The sequence below is a fragment of the Carica papaya genome, chromosome 9, assembly GCF_054855325.1.
Source record: "Carica papaya isolate Zhongbai chromosome 9, ASM5485532v1, whole genome shotgun sequence".
NCBI lineage: Eukaryota > Viridiplantae > Streptophyta > Magnoliopsida > Brassicales > Caricaceae > Carica > Carica papaya.
Window position 1 is genome coordinate 6,307,980 of NC_142317.1, and position 18,974 is coordinate 6,326,953.

The 18,974-nt window shown below is 34.7% G+C and overlaps 3 protein-coding genes across 4 annotated transcripts; 1 reads left to right on the forward strand and 2 right to left on the reverse strand.

Annotated features, from left to right (window-relative positions):
• Positions 1-480: 480 nt before the first annotated feature.
• LOC110820326 (metacaspase-1-like) lies at positions 481-3,256 on the reverse strand. The gene is made up of 5 exons (XM_088211721.1): positions 2,674-3,256; positions 1,750-2,080; positions 1,485-1,605; positions 1,162-1,368; positions 481-668 (listed from the first exon to the last, which is right to left on the reverse strand). The coding sequence occupies exons 1-5, from the start codon at positions 3,026-3,028 to the stop codon at positions 609-611; spliced, it is 1,074 nt and encodes a 357-aa protein (XP_088067847.1). The 5' UTR covers positions 3,029-3,256; the 3' UTR covers positions 481-608.
• An 8,934-nt stretch (positions 3,257-12,190) lies between these two features.
• On the forward strand, positions 12,191-14,243 carry LOC110820373 (uncharacterized protein At1g28695-like). The gene is made up of 3 exons (XM_022049819.2): positions 12,191-12,434; positions 12,549-12,932; positions 13,646-14,243. The coding sequence occupies exons 1-3, from the start codon at positions 12,285-12,287 to the stop codon at positions 14,156-14,158; spliced, it is 1,047 nt and encodes a 348-aa protein (XP_021905511.1). The 5' UTR covers positions 12,191-12,284; the 3' UTR covers positions 14,159-14,243.
• A 1,429-nt stretch (positions 14,244-15,672) lies between these two features.
• Positions 15,673-18,259, reverse strand: LOC110820540 (11,12-secotaxane synthase-like). 2 transcript variants are annotated; one of them, XM_022050034.2, is made up of 5 exons: positions 17,747-18,259; positions 17,535-17,644; positions 16,547-17,012; positions 16,255-16,448; positions 15,673-16,148 (listed from the first exon to the last, which is right to left on the reverse strand). In XM_022050034.2, the coding sequence occupies exons 1-5, from the start codon at positions 18,078-18,080 to the stop codon at positions 15,840-15,842; spliced, it is 1,413 nt and encodes a 470-aa protein (XP_021905726.2). In that variant the 5' UTR covers positions 18,081-18,259; the 3' UTR covers positions 15,673-15,839. The 2 variants fall into 2 exon arrangements, with proteins under 2 accessions (XP_021905726.2, XP_021905723.2); XM_022050031.2 differs by having other exon boundaries at positions 15,675-16,148; positions 17,535-18,257.
• Between the last annotated feature and the right edge of the window lie 715 nt (positions 18,260-18,974).

An 18,974-nucleotide genomic window follows, 5' to 3' on the forward strand; every position in this document is an offset into this window, starting at 1 on the left:
AATATTTTTTAAAAATAAAATTGTCAGCCCACTTGCCCAACACTAGCCAATATGTCATCTGTTTTTCAACTGGAGCATAATGTGTATTAGATAGTCTCATAATCTGAATTATATGCGTTTAACTATTAAATTAGTTTTATTACATGTTTATAATTGACCATAAATAATATAATATCTAAATAGCTAAATCACCAACCAAAGATAGAAATCGATATGATCCTAAATGGCATTTTACCACTTTCCACAACTTGAATCTATATCCACTGTATTTCCTTTCGTTTGATTTTGGAAAAGAAAAATGAGATATGTGTGTGTGTGTGTGTTGTGTGTATATGGTTGTGTATGCTCGAGTTTATAAAATTCAACTATTTGATATTAATGCTCTAAGAATAACAGTTTGTAAAACTCATGTTCCTATATACATGTTCCTAAATCTTATGTCCCATATATGAGAAAGAAAATTCTGTACATGGAGAAACAAAAAAGAAAAGAATCTGCAGTAAATTAAGAGAATGCCTTTTCTCAATAAGAGTTGAACAAAATCCAAGGAGCATTGCTTTGAAACAGATTACAAGCAGTTGGATGAAGCTATCATAGGCCAGTTAGATTCACAGAGAAAAGGGTTTTGAGTACACATCAAATTGTTCGTGGGCAGTTAACTGGGGCTCCTGCACAGTAAATTTTGAGAGCTTATACTCAGCAGACACCATATACAGTAAATTATTTATATTTTTATCAGAGTATGTATTTATATATGCTACAATCATTCTTGTAGTACAGTAAGCAGTTTCATTGCTTTCTGAAAGATACTCAAATCAAATTCTATCAGAACCTACTCATCATTTCTCATGTTAAAAATTCTATGTTACTTACCCATGTTCCATATAGCAGCAATCTGCATTACTTACAGGCTTGTGCAAGAATATGAAATGCAGATCAACAGCACTATGGAAGAGGAAGAAAGAATTTTCTTGATGTTGTTTTTGTAAAATACTAAAAATCTATTCTTCAAATCTTACTTAATCTCTTTTCTTAAACCTTTTTCTTTTTCTCTTTCTTTTATCTATATATGCTGACAACTGACAAATGCCCAGAGTTAGTGCATATTTGTACATATATATATATATATATATATATTGGCAGTAAGAATATGAAAAGTACCTGTCTTGATCCACCACCAAGACTTCCACCCGTTAGGAGCATATTGATAAGAGATGTTACAATACCACCATCAGCGAAATTGTGTACATCACGAATGGTAGACCTCATAGCTTTTAGCATGCTTCCATATGTAGTGCCATGTCCACGTTCAATGGCTTGGATGAAAGAATAAGTCATTGCACCTGTTGAAGTGACCTTAGATAGGGCCTGCAGAAAGAAAACGAAACTGGAGGTGAGATGTTTATCTATTATAATCTGCAAATATGGTTCCTAAAGCTTTCTTTCAATATAACACTTGATGTATTTTACGCCTAAGACTGTACCGAAGTGTCAGCAGAAGTTTGATCATCATCACAACCGCTGAAAGAAATGGCCTCCCCACCGCTTGTTCCTTTCCACATCCCTGATCGAGGGCGATGATCCTCCCATACATACTTCCCATTCCTGCACGCACAATTATAGTAAACACACAAGAGGGAACGAGGAAAATCTGGAGTAGAATCTCATTGAAAGCCTAAGTACACTAGTAAAGGGTAAACTAATCACTTCATCCCAATATCATTTTAAAAGGATACAAAAAGGACTAACCTATCCATTCTGCAAAGATATGGTAAATCTAATACAGTGCCACTGTGACATGCGTCTATAATTGCATGAAGCTTCGAACCAGCAGGAAGAGGCTTGACAATGGTGGCATTAATCTCATCATCAACAATCATTCCTTGAGTTTCAAAGTCTGATGGACAAAGTGTTTCATCATATCCATCTACTTCATCTCCAGTGTAATTCCTCTGTTGCGAACCATGACCAGAATAGTGAAACACCAAGGAATCTCCAGGTTGACATCCTTGTACAAGCCAATACAAAGCCATCCTCAGGTTTTGCTTTGTTGGCCGCTTGCAAAGTTCAGGTTCTTCTTCTGCAAATTAATCCCAAAAAGTGGAAGAATATTGCAACATGTCATTACAAACAATAGATACATAAAGTAGATTCGAAAGACTGAAAAGAAGCTTTAATAGTCAACTATCTACAAGTACGAGTCTTTCAACATTGTAAAAGTTGACTAAATAGTGGAACTGCTCTAAGTGTTCCCCAAACTTTGTCTTAGATGGTGCATCAGGACAGAGCTAAACAAGGTTCAGATCAAGAAGTCACAAGCAATTTCTATCTTGAGTTTGGTTCACATTTTAATTAAATGCCGATTAAGGGCATAATAATGTATGAATTTACCATTCAGCATACCCTGAGGCTTTTTAATCTATAGTGATATCCTTGGTTTTTCCGCCAAACACTGGCGATCAACTTCAATTTCGGAAAATATTTTTTAATTTGTTATTTATATCAAACAGAAATTCGTTTTGTAAGTAAATCTAAGAAGAGGATGTGGAAATTTTCATATAACCTACCATAAATTCAAATAATCAGCCCTCTAATCAGAAATTAAACAAAAAATTTCAATTCAAATTGCAGATACACCAACTTTTCTTATTTAAAAAAGAACATGGAGATTACCAGAGAGCATTTGGATGGAAGACTCAGGGAAGTTGAAACGGTTAATCAGCAAGTACTTCATGCACTTAACATCATTAATGCACCCCTTGAGCTCGTAACGAGTGTTCTTATAGGACACGCCGCAGATCACAGCTCGCTTGCTTCCGTGCGCCGGTGGCAGAGGTCCGGGCGGCGCGTGCTGTAAAGGGTGATGCGGCGCGTGTTGGTTGAAAGCCGCAGAGTGAGGCGACCGGGAGGAGCGGTGGGGTTCGGCGACTTGAGTGACGGCGTGGCAGATGGAGCAGCGGATAGACCTTGCGCCGGGCGGCAGCTGTAGTGGCGTGCGGCAGTTAGAGCAGTCAACAAGCATCAACATGGTGGAAGAAGAGAGTTTCGATTGAATCTGCGAGTTGATTTTGTACTCGGTTATCTTCTTATTATTGTTTTGTGAATCAATCAGATTTTCAGATATGCGATTGAAAGCGAAGGTGCGAAGATATAAGAGATGAATGGGAAGAACTAGCAAGTCATATTTTATTACAAGAAATGACAATGGCGGGCGAGTGAGAGAATCGGAGGCCGGGTGGGGGGGGGGGGGAGAGGGAGGAAAGGTATTTGTCTGTTTGACTCTGGCCTTTGTTGACTTGGGTATAACTCAAATCTTCACACGCATTTTTTTGTTTAATTTATTATTTTTCTATTTCTTGACAAAATTATAGCACGAAGAAAGGATGCTGTGAAAGCCTGGGTGCGGCATATCTGAAAATATGGATTGTACGGTTTTATAATATTTACTTTTATTTTTTTTTAGTCAGTTTTAGATTTTTTTTATTTGGTTTATTATGAGATAAATTATTTTATGTAATGTTTTTTATTATATTTTTCATAAAATTATGTTTACTTTTTATTAAATAAAATTATATTTTTTATATTGCCTTATACGCAATATATATATATATATGATAATACACATAATAAGAATGTAAAAGAAGAGATATTATTTCATATATTAACTAGATTTTTGAAGAATATGCATAATAATATAAATTATGACATATTTACAACATGTCTATATTTTATTTTTATTTTTTAAATAGTTATTTCTTTTGCAATAAATATTTTATATAAAACTTAAATGAAGTGTAATTTTCGTATTTATCTTTAAAAGTACTTTACAATCAAATAGTAAAGTCAAAATATTTTTAACCAAAGTAAAAAAGTTAAAAAGATATCTACGTTATGTTTAAACATATGAGTAAAAAAAAAAAAACTATCTTTTAAAAAATTACTCATACTTTTAATATTTTCTTCATAATATTATTATTAACTAATTTCAAGACTTGCATATTTTTATGTTTTTTCACTTTATCTAGCCCTTTTGACTGTCCCTCCTCCCCTCAACCAGCCAGTGTCTCCCGCCTCCTCATCGCCCGCCTTCCGCAGCCTACTGCTTGAGAGCCACTATACCACGCATACAATTGCCACCTGTAGCTGCCCCCGGCTAGCCAACTATTGCCTTTCATAGAATACGAATGATTGCCTATGTTATTAAAAATTCAAATATTTTTAAGAATAAAAAATAAATAAATTAAATTTCTAAATATGTTTAACAATTAAAAATTCAAATTACGTTTTTTTTTAAAATTACATATATTATAAATATCTTTATATATACAAATATATGTCAACATGTGTTATAATTGTATACATGTGCATATGTTTTGTATACATCACATTATAAACGCTGCTACATAAATACAAATATATGTCAATATAAATTTTAATTATGTAAAGGCTCAAAACTTTAAGGAAAAGTATATATTGTAGTAGCAAAAGCATATAATAATTAAAAATTTACATTCTTTACACAGTAAATTAGAATGTCCATTTTACAACGTTCAAGGTAATAAAATAAATGGTTAAAAGTAAAGAAATAAAAAATCTTATGGGGTTAACTTCTACTAGCAACTTTGATGGAGTCCAGGATGTCACCTTTACTCGCAACCTTCTTACTGTTTAAGATCCGGATCTTAATCTTTTTGATTTGAAATAGTTAAAATAGGGGGATGAACTACACTAACCCAGTAAAAATATCACACTAATCACCGATACGAAAAACTGAAGGTTAGTAAAAATTATAAAACAGCTAATGAAATCATTAGTTTAGATAAATTCATTTAACATAAAATCATTTATTCCATACTTACCGTTCTAAGTTTCTAAAATCGACCTATGAAGATAATAACTAGAATAAAGTTGATTTTATATCCAAATGAACAAGAATAGTAACTTATTTTTTTACTTGTTTACTAGTACCTTTGGAAGTCCATAGGGGTCTCCCTTATGCGTGGGCTCAATATCCAAGTTATTGACTAACTAATTGTCCCCATATCTCGTCCGGTAATAGATGCCAAGACACACCACAGCCTCAATATCTCATCCGGTATGAAGGTGAATTTTACCTCTAAACCCTTTTTGGTACAGGACTTCTCAGCTCCATTCGACTAAGATAATGCTCACAGTAAGGTTTTTCCTATACACCGGGTCCGTACACCCTTCCCTAGAGTATCCAATAAACCTTTCAAACATACCTTCCACATCGTTTACCAGTCACCAATATATAGTAACATCTCATATTTATAAATCAACAATAAGTCATGCAAATAGATAATACATAAATAAAAAAAAAACATGTGTAATAGCCTAGATCGGTGATGGAGGGTGAGATGGACGATTAGGATGGGATGAGAGAAATCAACAGCTGGGATGTGAATTTGGAATAGGTTTAAAAAGGGGGCATCAGGCAGAAAGAGGGAGGGAGGAGAAGAAAAAAAAAAGGGAAAACAAAAAACAGAGAGTGCGGGAGTGAGAGAGGGAGATAATTGCGAGAAAGGCAGTAATCGAAGGCAAGTGCGGAAGGAGAACTGCTCGAAAGTTTAGGAAGGAGGTGAGGTCGCGATAGCTTTGGGAGATAGAGGAGGATGAAAGCAAAAGCTAAGAGAAATTTGGAATTTCTAAACTAATTTAAGGCAAATCTTGGTGAGATTACGTCTGCAGGTAAATAAAGGTGTTCCTCATCAAAGAGATGGAAGTCGAGGCGCAGTATTACTTGAGGAAGTGCAAGAGTAGTCGAGGTCTAAGAAAGGATAGGGAGTATGCTATAGAGAGGGGTGTACGTATGGGTAGTCGGTTATGTGAGGGAGAGGAGGGAACGTGTTGTGAGGATGGGAACGGAGTTTGTGGATGATGAGTTGTGAGTAACTGAGGGGTGAGGTAACTGTGAGAATGAGATGCATTGTTGTATAGGTATAAGTATAGGCGGCGGGTGATTGGTGGCGAGTGCAGGTCAGTTGTGTGTGTGTAGGGCTACTTGCCGAGGGCGACACCTTCTCTTGTGCAGGGATGGTGGCTCATGGGCCGTATGTGTGAAGTTGTTGGTGGAGTGGGGTTTACGTGATACAGTGGGTACGTTGGGCACTATGTGGTGTGTGTGTATAGGTATTTAGGTGTGGGAGGCCTCTTAGCCAATGTTTGTGGATTCTGGTATACTGGTGTAGAAATCAGTAGCATGTTGTGTGTGCATGTGTATAAGGCCTTTGGTCGATGCTTGCAAACATGGATGTGCCGATATGATGAGTAGTGGCATGTTGTATTTATGGTCACTCAATGGTCGATGAGCCACTCCCCTGGTCAGGTGTGTGGGAGGCCGTTTAGCTAACGTTGGAGTTCGGTGGGGCCATTCAGTGGTCGTTACCGCAGGAATAGCGGTGTGTATTTAACTTTGTGGTGTGGTAGTGCACGAGGCCATATAACGGCTGATATGAAGATTGTGTTTGTTATTGGGGCAGGGCCCCGGGATACAACAAGGGTGTGCATGTGTGGTCTTGGTGGACTGATGTTTGATGAGAGGTATGATAGAGGTGGGGTGGATTGAGAGGGTGTTTAGGTGTGGTGTAGGGACTACTGGAATGGTGTCAAGTCAGTATGGTGCTGTGGTTAAAACAAAGTAGTAGAGTGCGAGTCCGTTATGTGGTTGGGAGAACGAGGGGCTAGCAGTAAGGGGTTAGGTGGGATTAGGAGGGAGTAGTGTTGTTATTTAATAGTTATCAAGGGAGGAAAACTAAATGATAGAAATAAGGAAAATGATAGTAAGGATGGAAGTCATTTAATTGTCATTCATTAATTTGGTTCCAAATTTCATTTTATTGGGTTATGCGTACTCATTACTCTCATTTTAGATGCTTTAATGCAGGAACCGAAAATGGGGAGCTTAACAACAGAGTATCGGGCTTAAGAGTAGCAAGATGTTATCAATCACGATGAGATATAGTATGTAACACCCCAAAATTTTATTATTATTTCTATGAATTTTATTTTTTGTTTTATTTTAAATTTTTATAAATTTTAAATGAAATAAATGATTATTTAAGTAATAATATATGATTTTAATTTAGTTTAATAGTTGGAACACCCCAAAATTTTATTATTATTTTTATGAATTTTATTTTTTGTTTTATTTTAAATTTTTGTAAATTTTAAATGAAATAAATGATTATTTAAGTAATAATATATGGTTTTAATTTAGTTTAATTTAATTAAATAGAAATAAAAATAATAATAATGATAAAAATGGGTGAAATTATTTTTGGGGTTTAATTGAAAATAATTTTGGGAAAAATGGGTGAAAATTCGGATTCTGTTGGTGTTTTTGAAAAGAAAATCGGAAATCAGGGGTCAAAACGCAATTTAAAAATATTATGCCGCGTCAGCAGCCACGTTAGCAGCCCGGTCAGTAGCCCCAACCAACCAGGACACGCCGCGTGGTAGAGATGCTGACGCGGGAGGCAACGCAGAACGGAGCCACGTGGGCGACCCGCGTGCGCGCGATCGGAAAGCTTAGATTCATTCTCGCGCGTACGGACGGCCTAGATCAAACGCACGAGCGGACGGTCCAGATCAAACGCGTGCGAATGGCTCAAATTGAATCACGCATGGACGGCCCAGATCACATCACGATGGACGGTACAGATTCATTTCTAATTTAATCACGATCGGACGGTACAGATTAAATCGTGATAGACGACTCAAATTAAAAGGGGAAGGTTATAAATAATCTCATCCACACCCAACCCCAAACCCTAGCCGCCAGAGCCCTCGCCGGAGAAGACAGCCCAGCCACCGGAGGAACCGACTGCCGCCACCCACCGCCACACCTGAGCACTTTTTGGTCGCCAAACGAGGTAAAAATTTTTCTTTTGGCTCAGATTTCGATGCTAAACCCGTCTGTGGCCAAATCAGAGCCAAACCACCAGCCAATTGGCCGAAAAATACCGCCGAAGCCCAGCAGCGATGCTGCGGATTTCCTCAATTTTTGCCTTCGATGAGGCTCTTCTCGATTCCCGTTCAATGTAATTTTTACACCACTGTGATCACCGTCTTTTCCTCTACAGGTTGATCAGAACAAAACACCAAATCGTGACTCGCGCCAAAGGAGTCGTCGTACCCGAGAGCTCCACCGCCGGTAAGTCTTAGTTTTTTTAGTTTTTCGGCCCACCGAGGGTCTTACATGTGTTTTCTCGCAGGAACTAGTGCTATTTTAGCTGAATTCGGCCAGAAACAGCCAACCCGAGGCGGATCACCGCCGCGGACGGCGGCGCCGTCGTTGGAGCACGGCGGAGCTGCTGTGCCAGAATTTCTGAATTTGGCCAAGTAGGCCTCAGGTCTGATTTGGAGTTTTTTTGGGGACATGTGCAGGTACTGGAAGTGTGTTTCAGTTTTCGGGGAAAAAATTCAGGAAATCTAGGGACCGCCTGTAGGCGCAGTGAAAATCGGTCTTAGATTTCAAATCAAGTAAGGATCACTCACCCTATTTTCTATCATGGCATTAAAGTTTAATAAATGAATTAAACAGTATTTTATGAATTAATAGATATGTATAATTAATTAAGGTTGCTAATGGGCCCAAATATGATATATTTTCGGTCAGTTGCTATTTAAGTTATTTTACAGTTTTAAATACATTTGGTATCTGATTTATTTATTATATGGTTTTGAATGCATGAATCACTTTTTACTTCATTATGGCTTGATTTTGTGAATCCGATGATATGCCTACATTGTTGGGTGCTCGCTACTAGTGTAAATATTCATGACTATGTGAGAAACATAAAACTAAGAAAAGAATAGAAAATGTATATGAATTAATAAATGGATAAGTCGACAGTCTCACTAGATATCTTGGGAGATGGTAGACATAACGGGTCCATAGGGAACCCTACCGGGAATGTTGTCTCTCATACCGGATGGGGTATGGAGACTTTAAATGTTTTGGCGCTCATACCGGACGGGGTATGGGGACGGCCCGCTTCATCCTCATACCGGATATGGTATTGAGGTTTATCGTTTTGGCGCCTATACCAGACGAGGTATGGGGACGGCCCTGAAATTAAGTTGTTAAAGTGAATAGTTTACGTGTAATGGGGACCCCTATGGATCCCCATGAATACTGGTTGGTTGATAAAAGAAGAAATTTATTGTCTGATGATTGAAATATTCAAAGTATGACATGTGTTATGTTATAGAGTGCGTATGATTTCATGATATTATAATGTTATTGTTTTCATAAATTATTTTCATGAATCTCACCGAGATAAGTGGACAGTAAAGGGTTTTATCATTGATAAATGAATTTGTTATAAATTATGTTCCATTGGTTGTTTTTGTTTTCTACCAACCTTTACTTCTATGATAGTGAGATAGTGTGACCTCTTTACTGGGCTAGTGTAGTTCATTCCTTACTTAACTATTTCAGATCAGGAGAACTTGGTTCCTGAGCCCGTTCCGCAGGAAGACGGCGAGTAGATACCTAAAGATTTTATAGTTTTCCTTACAGTATTTATTTCTAGTATTTACTTTAGTTAGCTTATTCTTTCATACGTTTAATACGTTTTGGTTATTGTATAAGGGATGTTAATCATAATATTTTGTTTTGCTTCCACACTTAGAATTTTTATATATATGTTTCCTTTTAATTTCCGGGGCCGTTACATAGTAGTACACTTACAATATTGGAATAGTGTCGGAACTTTTATATGTATGGTGATAGTTGAATAGTTTCTTTGATTATAGAGTTATTCATTGTACGAGAATTGATTTCTTTTTGAACTAATGGATAGGTGTAATTTAGTTGAAGAACTATAAATATCTCGTTTGGGGTGAAAGAATGAATAATATATAATCTTATAGTAGAAACCATTTAAGGGTGTCACAACATGATTAAGTCATTTATTGCAAACGAATCAACAGATGAGGGCAACATAGTTAGGTAAACTAAATAACCGAGAAAATAATTAAAACTAGTAAATTAAAATACATAATATAACAATAAGCATTTTAGACAGTATATGAGAAAATAAACAATAAACCAGGGTAAATATGCACTGACCCGTTCCGACTCCACTAGTAACCTGTAATTTATTTTAAGGTTTTTTAATTTTCACAAAACACAATATTAATGATTATTAAGCTTCAATTTATCATAATAGGGAAAATAGTAAGGGATTCTTACTTTGGATCGGCGTTCGAAATACTGTATTTTTTACTGTACCTCCTAGCGATCCCCGAGTTTCATGAATTTTTTTTGCAAAAATTAAAAATACCCGTCACGTATCCAAAAATATCTCAAAAAGATAAAATAGGAATTTTAAAACTTTTATGGCCAATTTTAGGGTTCCGGCACGGCGGCTACCCAGTGGTTCGGCGCCGGCTCCGTCCCCCACGGTGGTGGTTCCCCTCAATCTGGCCATTTTCTACCAGTTTTGGCCGATTTTGCACTTAAACCTATGAAAAACCAAGTTAGGGGGCCTCTATTGGTCAGAATAGGCAAAAATTGGAACCCTACCAATATGAGGGTCTCTGGGTACGGTGGCTCTGCCATTTTTCCTTCGCAGCCGAGGTTCCTCTTCGACTGACCTACACCAGAAAAGGATGGATAACACAACGGTCAAAAAATCATATAAAGCAGAAAACTAAAAGGGGGTCATCGGAGAGGATTTTGGGTTTTGGCTGCGACAGCTCGGCCGAGCTTCACTCGTATTTTTCAGCTCACCCGTCGCCCTTTTGACTCCGATATGGGCATAGAGAGATTCAAAATTAAATTCCGAGTGGGAAGGGAAAAAGAATACCTGTTTCGGCATCGACGGTGGCTCTGGTGCGGCGGGAATGGTGGCTGATGTCTTTCTCTAACATCTAGTTCTTTCCTCAGTCGCCCTTCTTTTTCTTCTCTGATCACTCCTCTGTTGGCTAGGGTTTCGGTTCCCTGTGAATAGGAGTTTAAATACTCATTTTCATTCGATCCAAGCCGTCCGTTCTAGCCGATGTGGAACGAGGAGAACCGTTCGATGATTACTTGTTTATGACAATCTCGTGTGCAAATCAGGACCGTCCATCACAATCAATCTCATTCGTCTGATCGCGTCTGAATGAGAAATAGATCCGGGTTATTCATGCGCACATGATATGATCTGGACTGTCAGATCGCCCAGGCACGCAGATTGCCTACGTGGCCTCCCACGTGGAGCTGATGTGAGTGTGTCTGCCATGGGACGTGTCCTGATTCGCCATGACTGCTGTCACAACTGTCCCATGTGGGTATAGTTTCCTTTTTTGCAATTGTACCCCCTATTTTCAAATTAAAAAAAAAACACTTTCACTTATTCATAATTTCGCCTCTTTTTTAGAATTATTTTTAATTTCGTACTTAATTCTATTTTTTTTCAAAAAAAATTTCACAAAATTAAATTATTTATATATATTATTATTAATTAAAAAATTATCCCGGATTAAATTTTTGAATCCGAACGTTACAAATTATATATATATAACACAAATATATTTATATATATATATGTTGGTAATATATACGTTGTCAATGATTATATTATTTTAATAATACTTATTTAAGCAATATCAAATATTCTCTTAGTTGAATAGTAAATAAGGTAATTTTTCACTTTAAAAATTTTATTTTAGTTATACACTTAATGAAAACATAATATATACATGTCTCAATAATATTTCTCTAGTTGTTTAGATAATATTTTGATTACACTAATTAGTTTTAGTTTCAGTAGAAAAATTAGTTTAGAAAATAGGTTTTAGTTAGATAAGCAGTAAATCTTTTAACAAGATATAATTTCATTATTTGAAACTTATGTGTCGCGGTTAATTGATACGATAATAACTAATTTCTAAAATAAATTTCAATTATATATAAATAATATGAACTACATAATATTTGGGATAAATAAGTATTTTTAAACTATTTATTTTTTGCAATACATACTTTATAATATATATTATAAATTAGTGACAAAAAAAAATAAAATGAATATTTAATTAGTTAGATAATAAAAGGCCAAAAAATACAATAAACTATTAAATTAAATATATTTTCTTCTATTAATATCAGTGATAAAAGTCGAAACACAGACCCAATGGTGGCAATAAAACGGCTATTTAAATATATACCGAGTTTGCATGAATTTTTAAGATTTTCTATTAACTCTTCGACTTCATTCACAATTCCAAACGCTTCTTCTCAGAAAAACCCTCCCAATTCCCTCTCCACTGCCATGGACAATCTCAGAGATAAAACCACCTACATTGCTATTTTCACTCTTATCTTCTTCGGCTTACTCTATATCTTCCTCTTTGACCGGCCTGGAACTACTTCTTCACTCCTCTTTCCAGATCGACGCTCCAATTGCCAACATTCAACCTCTGTAATCAATTAAATTGCACGCAGTCGATCGACTTTAATTCCTTTACATCATTTACTTTTATCATATATATATATAATATGAAATTAAACTTTTGCTAATATTTATTTTACACAGGTGAATTTAATTACAGGTTACAAGAACGAGCTGGACGTGGCGCTGGCGAAGGCGTCGACGGAGAACAGGACTCTGATAATTGCGATAGTAAACAGAGCTTACGTAGAGGGAGATAAGCCGATGCTTGATCTCTTCCTCGATGGTTTCTGGCTCGGCGAAGATACACGGGGACTGGTTGATCACCTGCTGATTGTGGCCGTTGATCGGACGGCGTACGAGAGATGTAAGTTTCTCCGGCTACACTGTTACAGACTGGAAACCGACGGTTCGGATCATTTTGATGGAGAGAAAGTTTACATGTCGGGTGATTTTATCAAAATGATGTGGAGAAGAACTCTTTTCCTTGGGGACGTAGTCAAACGTGGTTATCATTTCATATTCACGGTAAGGTAACCTAATTAATGTGTTGATTGTTATGTAATTATTATATTTTCATATATATCGCATTTTTATTACCTAATCAAATAAATTTCAGTCCATAATTTTCCATATTTTGATTTTTAAAAATATAAACTTATTCTAGCTTTAGAAATACAATACTGCATCAGCATAAAACAATTTTTCAAACGTACTGCGTATACATTTCCTTATATTTTCAAGTTCACGACATGAACAAAAATAGATTATGATATAAACAAAGGAGGAGAGACGGTAGGATGAGATTATGACATCTGAGTTTGGTTAATTTTGTGTTGTTATTTGATTAATTAGGTTGGTTAGGCATATGAGTTTCCCTGTTTGTTGGGGGGATACTACTAGTCTCGTTCTGGTTTACAACCCCACTCTACAAGCTGCTCACTTAATTGATTATTAATAAATATTAATTAATATGTAATAAATATGAATTTCCTGTTGTGGCAAATTCATTAATTTTACAATTAATACTTTTTTTTTTGGATTACTTGATATTCCAGTATACAATTGTTATATATATTCACTATTTACCCACAAATTTCATTGACCATTTCAATTTGTCAACAATTGAAATTTAGATACCATTCTATACAATTTTTTTATTTTTATAATATTTAATTCTAATTTCAGTTTACAAATAAATAAATAAAAAGTTTACAATTTTCAAATGTTGTAATACACAGGATACTGATGTATTATGGCTAAGGAATCCATTCCCAAAGCTAAGTTTGAACGTGAATGAAGCCACTGATCTTCATATCAGCGTTGATAGATTCAATGGTGATGAGTGGTCCGAAGCCAACCCCATAAACACTGGATTTTACATGGTGAAATCTAATAACAAGACAATTTCATTATTTGATTCCTGGTACGAGAGAAGAAACAACAGTAAGGATCTAAAAGAGCAAGATGTGTTGGAGGTGATGATGCATGAAGGTGTCTTTAAACGATTAGGGCTTAAGGTTAGGTTCCTCAACACACTCTTCTTCAGTGGGTTTTGCCAGGACAGCAAGGATGCCAAAGCTGTCACCACCATTCACGCTAATTGTTGTCGCACCATCGGTGCCAAGGTGGCTGATCTATTGGTTATTATTCATGATTGGAATAAGTTCAAGAACTCATATGTTACCAATCACACATTTACAAATTGGGGGACGAGGCATGTGGCATGCGCCAATTCATGGAAAAAGAAGTGACTAGAATTAATTAATTATCGATCTTATTATATATAGATAAACCAAATATACACATAATAATGAAAGATAGTTTTTAAAACTGTATGTTAATTTCATCTTATCATTTTCTATATTTGTTACCCATTTGAAGTAAATTAATTGGTTTTGTCTTTCTCTTGTTACTCTATGATAAAAAGCACACAGTAAAAGATTGGAATTCATATCTTCAAAGAAAGTGGGGAAAGTGCCAACCATCTTATTAGTAAATAATTTGTTTCTATTATCTAGTAGGAATTAGGGATGATAATGGAGCAAGATTCAGGGCAAGATTTACTGAAGCTTAACTTATCTCGACTACATAACAAATTGTCCTCAAACCATCTCAAACTCAGAATCAATAAAAAACACATTTTCTAGAACCCTTAAGGTTTTTGGTGAATTGCAACTTGTCTAGCCCTAGCGGACAATGTGCATTAAGGATATAGTTTTATGTAAATTGGATTCACAAGAAAATTTCATTTGGCTTCAACCTATCCACAACATAAAAATATACTATGTGACTATAGTTCATAATTCATTAAAAATAGTAAATTTGCTCGTATATACATGCAAAAATTAAGTTGAGCAACAGATTTTACCTATTCTGCATTGTCCTAGCAAAGCTAAGAAGCCAAAGAACAAGAAGATGAAAATGTCTTTGAGCAAAGTTGTAAATCTGAAGATGTTGAGTGACATTTCAGTTGTCATAAATTCCCAGTGTTATTGGCTTACTGTTGAATAGTCACACACATTGGACTAGTGAGGAGGTGACTGAAGAAGCTGAGCATGAAGATGGAGAAAGGAGATTATTGTGGAGAACATTTGCGCTTTTTTAATTTTAAGGTTCTTTCAGGTTTCCTCTTTAGTCAATCTTTATACATATTTAATTTTTTAAAAACCTAAAAATTTATAATATTTTATAGCATATATTTATATTGTATTGAGTTAGATTCAGACTGATTTTTAGTACTTAAATCCAAATTTATCATATTTCGATTAATCAATTTTAAAAAAATCTTATATAATTTGTTCCAATCCTATTTAGATTAAATTATAACTTGCAACAATCTCTTACAGAACATATGATTTTGGCATACCATATTTTTTTATCGCCCTTAGTGAGAATTAAAATAACTTATTTGTTACCATTTATGATAATATGTATTACAACTAACTCACTTTAATTTAGATACATTGATTATGCAAATTTGAGGTAGAATATTAGGGAAAATAAATTTTAATTTAGTTTAAATTTCAATTCTAAATAATATGAATGAGAATTAAAATTTAGGAATAGAATGAGAATATGATAAATTTAAATAAAACACAAACAAAAGTATCAAAATAGTAGCAAAGGAAAATAAATATTTTTTTGACATAAAACTAAACTACTAAAAAGAATATTGTAGAAAGCAATTCTAACAATCAAGATTTTGACATCAATAACTCAAGTAGAGATATGTCTTTAGTCATCTGACAATGTTTGTTTACCATTTCAAATCGTACGAGATTACGTTCAAAAATATGTTATTTTTCAAAGTTAAATTATAGAGTTAGATGTCTTACATATGCTCTAGTATCATCAAAGAAAGATATATTATGTATTACATGAAACTCAAAGTAACAGCTAAAAGCATTTTATTTGACGAAGATTTGGATATCTCTATAAGGTATTTATGGGACAAAGCTTGACTGGAAGACCCATTGCGGGATAAGGCAATGGATCTTGAATTATCGGCTCGTCTCGAATAAGTTGAGTCCACTTGTAATTTTTTATTAAATGATGAATTACAAGTAGTACTTCAATCCGAGCAAAATCTGCGCCAGGGCAAAATCTCATACCCGCTCCAAATGCAACATAAGTGTATGGAGGTACAGATTTTACTGAACCCTCAAATCGTGATGAATCAAATTTTTTGGGATCTTGAAACAAATTTTCATCCATATGGGTTCCGGAAGCCACCCAAAGCACCTACAATCAATAACGAATAGTTCTAATCTTCAAACTCGGGTCATTTATTTTTGTAAGAGTGTGCTTATGTATTTGAATTAGATGTTATGTATAAATAAATAAATACCTTCCATCCCTTGGGGATGTCATAGCCACCAAAGCTGGTGTCTCTCCAAGTAGTTCTAAAGCCGCCGAAAACAGGAGGGGTAAGTCTCATGAGTTCTTGGGCTACACTCCATGTGTATTTCATCATTTGGATTTCCCTCATTCCAAGCTTCTCTCCATTATTAGCTTCTACAGCTTGGGCAACTTCCATTTGCTCTGCCCAAATTCAAAGACAACGTCAATCAATTATTACCCTAATCAAATCTTAATCAATTTTAATTAACAATTATATATTATTATATAATATTTATTACCTTTAAGTACTTTGTTATACGTGGTGGAATCTATTGCTAAATGTCTGATAAAAAGGCTTAGAAGAACAGTAATTGTATCATGACTTGCACTCATTAATGAAAGTAGATTATCAACAATTTCCTCTTCTAACAATGGATGTCCATTCTCATCTCTCAAGGAAACCAAACAACTGATAACATCTGCTTCGCAATTTAACCTCCCTTCTTCCAAATCTATCCTTCTCCGTGCAGCGAGTTTCGAGAGCTTGTTAACGATCCTACGTCGAGCCTTCATTGACTTCCAACATGTCGTCCCTGGAAAATTTATAGGGAAAGACCACACACCTCGCAGGAGAGTTGTGAAATCCATGGATAGTTCATCTTTCTCTTTGTCTTCATCCAATCCAAACAGCAAACTGCAAGTAACTCTTAATGTGATTTTCTTCATCAATTCAACCATCTTTACTGAAATTTTCCCATTTAGTTCCTGCAATCATATTATAGCTATTGATTAATTACCCATTAATTCAAATATTTTTTCATTAACCAATATATATATATATATATATATGTTCAGATTTTAATTAGTATTAAATATTTTTTTAACAAAAATTTATATGTTTATTAATTAACTAATACATAAGTATCAATTATAAAAATTAATTTTCAAATAATATACACATAAATATAACCTGATTCCAATACATGATCTCTTATAGAAAATGAGAAAAAAAAATGTTAAATACATTTAGTATTTATCTTTTCTTTTATTAAAATTTTAGTCAGATTCAATTATATATTATCTAAAAAAATTGATAAACAATGAATATCATCTATATATATATATATATATATTATATTTTTTAATTAATATTAAATGGTACAATAAATATCAATTATAATATAATAGAAAATACCTATTGAAAGAAGAAGATACATATAAACATAATCTAACTCAGAAAAACACAATCTATCCTAGAAAATGAAAAAGGGTATCAATGGATCATACCTGAGAGAGTTGCTGATTGACCAGAGAATCCATTTGACCAACATATCTTTGTATACTTTCCGGCCCCAAAAACCTCGTCATTCCACCTCTAACAAGCTTGTGTCTTCCTCCTGCAAGCTCAAAGATGCTGTGTTTACCAAGAACCGAACGCACAGAAGCCGGCTGATTAGCCGCAATCCCATTATCACTTCCACTTAAAATAAATCTGTTACCAGCTTGGCCTGTTATCACGACTGTCTTGCTGCCCATCAGAACAGTCTTGAAAATCGACGACCCATGTTTCGCCACGTGGTCATCCACCCACTCTCCGATCTTACTTTCCTTGTGAGCTTTCACAAAACTCATCGTCTCGCCAATCAATGGCAGCCCAAAGCTCCCTGGAGGAAGCTTTAACCTTCTTCCGCCGCCACCTGACACCTTCTTATGATAATATTTCCAAAACGCAATTATCAAAACGATTGTCAAACTTACCCAAATGCTGCTTGTCTCTGAAACGACTTCCATTGTACGTACAACTTGATCTTGACCGTAAATTGATATATACATATATGTACAAGAACTGTATGAGGGAAAAGGACGTTGGATCTGCAAGGATGCTCAAAAGGATTAATATATGTTATATATAAGCTAAAAAAAGTTTATTGTCTGTTTTTCTGGGTTTCTATATGTATGGAATCGATATAGCTGAGTTAGATGCTTCTAGCTACTTCCATTAATATTCCATTAATGAAATCAAGCTAACTTCCAAGAATACCATTCCGCCGAGAAGGCATATTCATTCTATATTCCACTAAGTGGGCGGTGGGTAGTTAGTTAGCCCTACATATATATATATATATAGGTGTATATAATATGTATGTAAATATATCAAAAGCCAGCAGCAGGGGATTACTTCCGCGCATATGACATATATTTTTTGAGAGAATATATATATATATATATATATATATAATATTAATTGTAGAATCATGAACACCTGGTTCTAATACTAATAAAATTTGAACAGGCAATGTTCACTCCTCTATATAAACACAACGTCACTATATTAATCTATTGATTTCCTCAGTTTAATTAAGACCATGATTGGAACAAACTATTATTTAAAAAATTTATTCATAAAACTGTATTTATTTTAATTAAAAATAGTGAAAATCTCCAATACAAATTATCAAAAAAAGAAAGGGTAATAGAGAATATGTTTATATAAGAACCATGGTATATATAATTATCACTTATTTTATTTTGACCCACTAAAAAAATAAGACAAAATTTTGGCATCTAAATATTATATAAACCATACAAATTAAGAGGTGATTAGTGAAAATCTCGTATGTGGGTCATCAATATTAGGCGTTGTTGATAATACAAAAATTTTAGAGAGAATACCACTTTAAATTAATAAATGAGAAAGCACTGAAACTAAAGTTTTGAACATCTTTT

Excerpts from the sequence above, each read along its gene's own strand:
- LOC110820373 (XM_022049819.2), top strand. The coding sequence starts at position 12,285 with ATGGACAATCTCAGAGATAAAACCACCTACATTGCTATTTTCACTCTT. Across the intron at positions 12,435-12,548 it reads ATTGCCAACATTCAACCTCT|GTGAATTTAATTACAGGTTA; the intron begins GTAATCAATTAA and ends TATTTTACACAG. Across the intron at positions 12,933-13,645 it reads GTTATCATTTCATATTCACG|GATACTGATGTATTATGGCT; the intron begins GTAAGGTAACCT and ends TGTAATACACAG.
- LOC110820540 (XM_022050031.2), bottom strand. The coding sequence starts at position 18,080 with ATGTATATATCAATTTACGGTCAAGATCAAGTTGTACGTACAATGGAA. Across the intron at positions 17,013-17,534 it reads TCAATCAGCAACTCTCTCAG|GAACTAAATGGGAAAATTTC; the intron begins GTATGATCCATT and ends ATATGATTGCAG. Across the intron at positions 16,449-16,546 it reads GTATAACAAAGTACTTAAAG|AGCAAATGGAAGTTGCCCAA; the intron begins GTAATAAATATT and ends GAATTTGGGCAG.
- LOC110820326 (XM_088211721.1), bottom strand. The coding sequence starts at position 3,028 with ATGTTGATGCTTGTTGACTGCTCTAACTGCCGCACGCCACTACAGCTG. Across the intron at positions 2,081-2,673 it reads TTCCATCCAAATGCTCTCTG|AAGAAGAACCTGAACTTTGC; the intron begins GTAATCTCCATG and ends ATTAATTTGCAG. Across the intron at positions 1,606-1,749 it reads TATCTTTGCAGAATGGATAG|GAATGGGAAGTATGTATGGG; the intron begins GTTAGTCCTTTT and ends TTGTGCGTGCAG.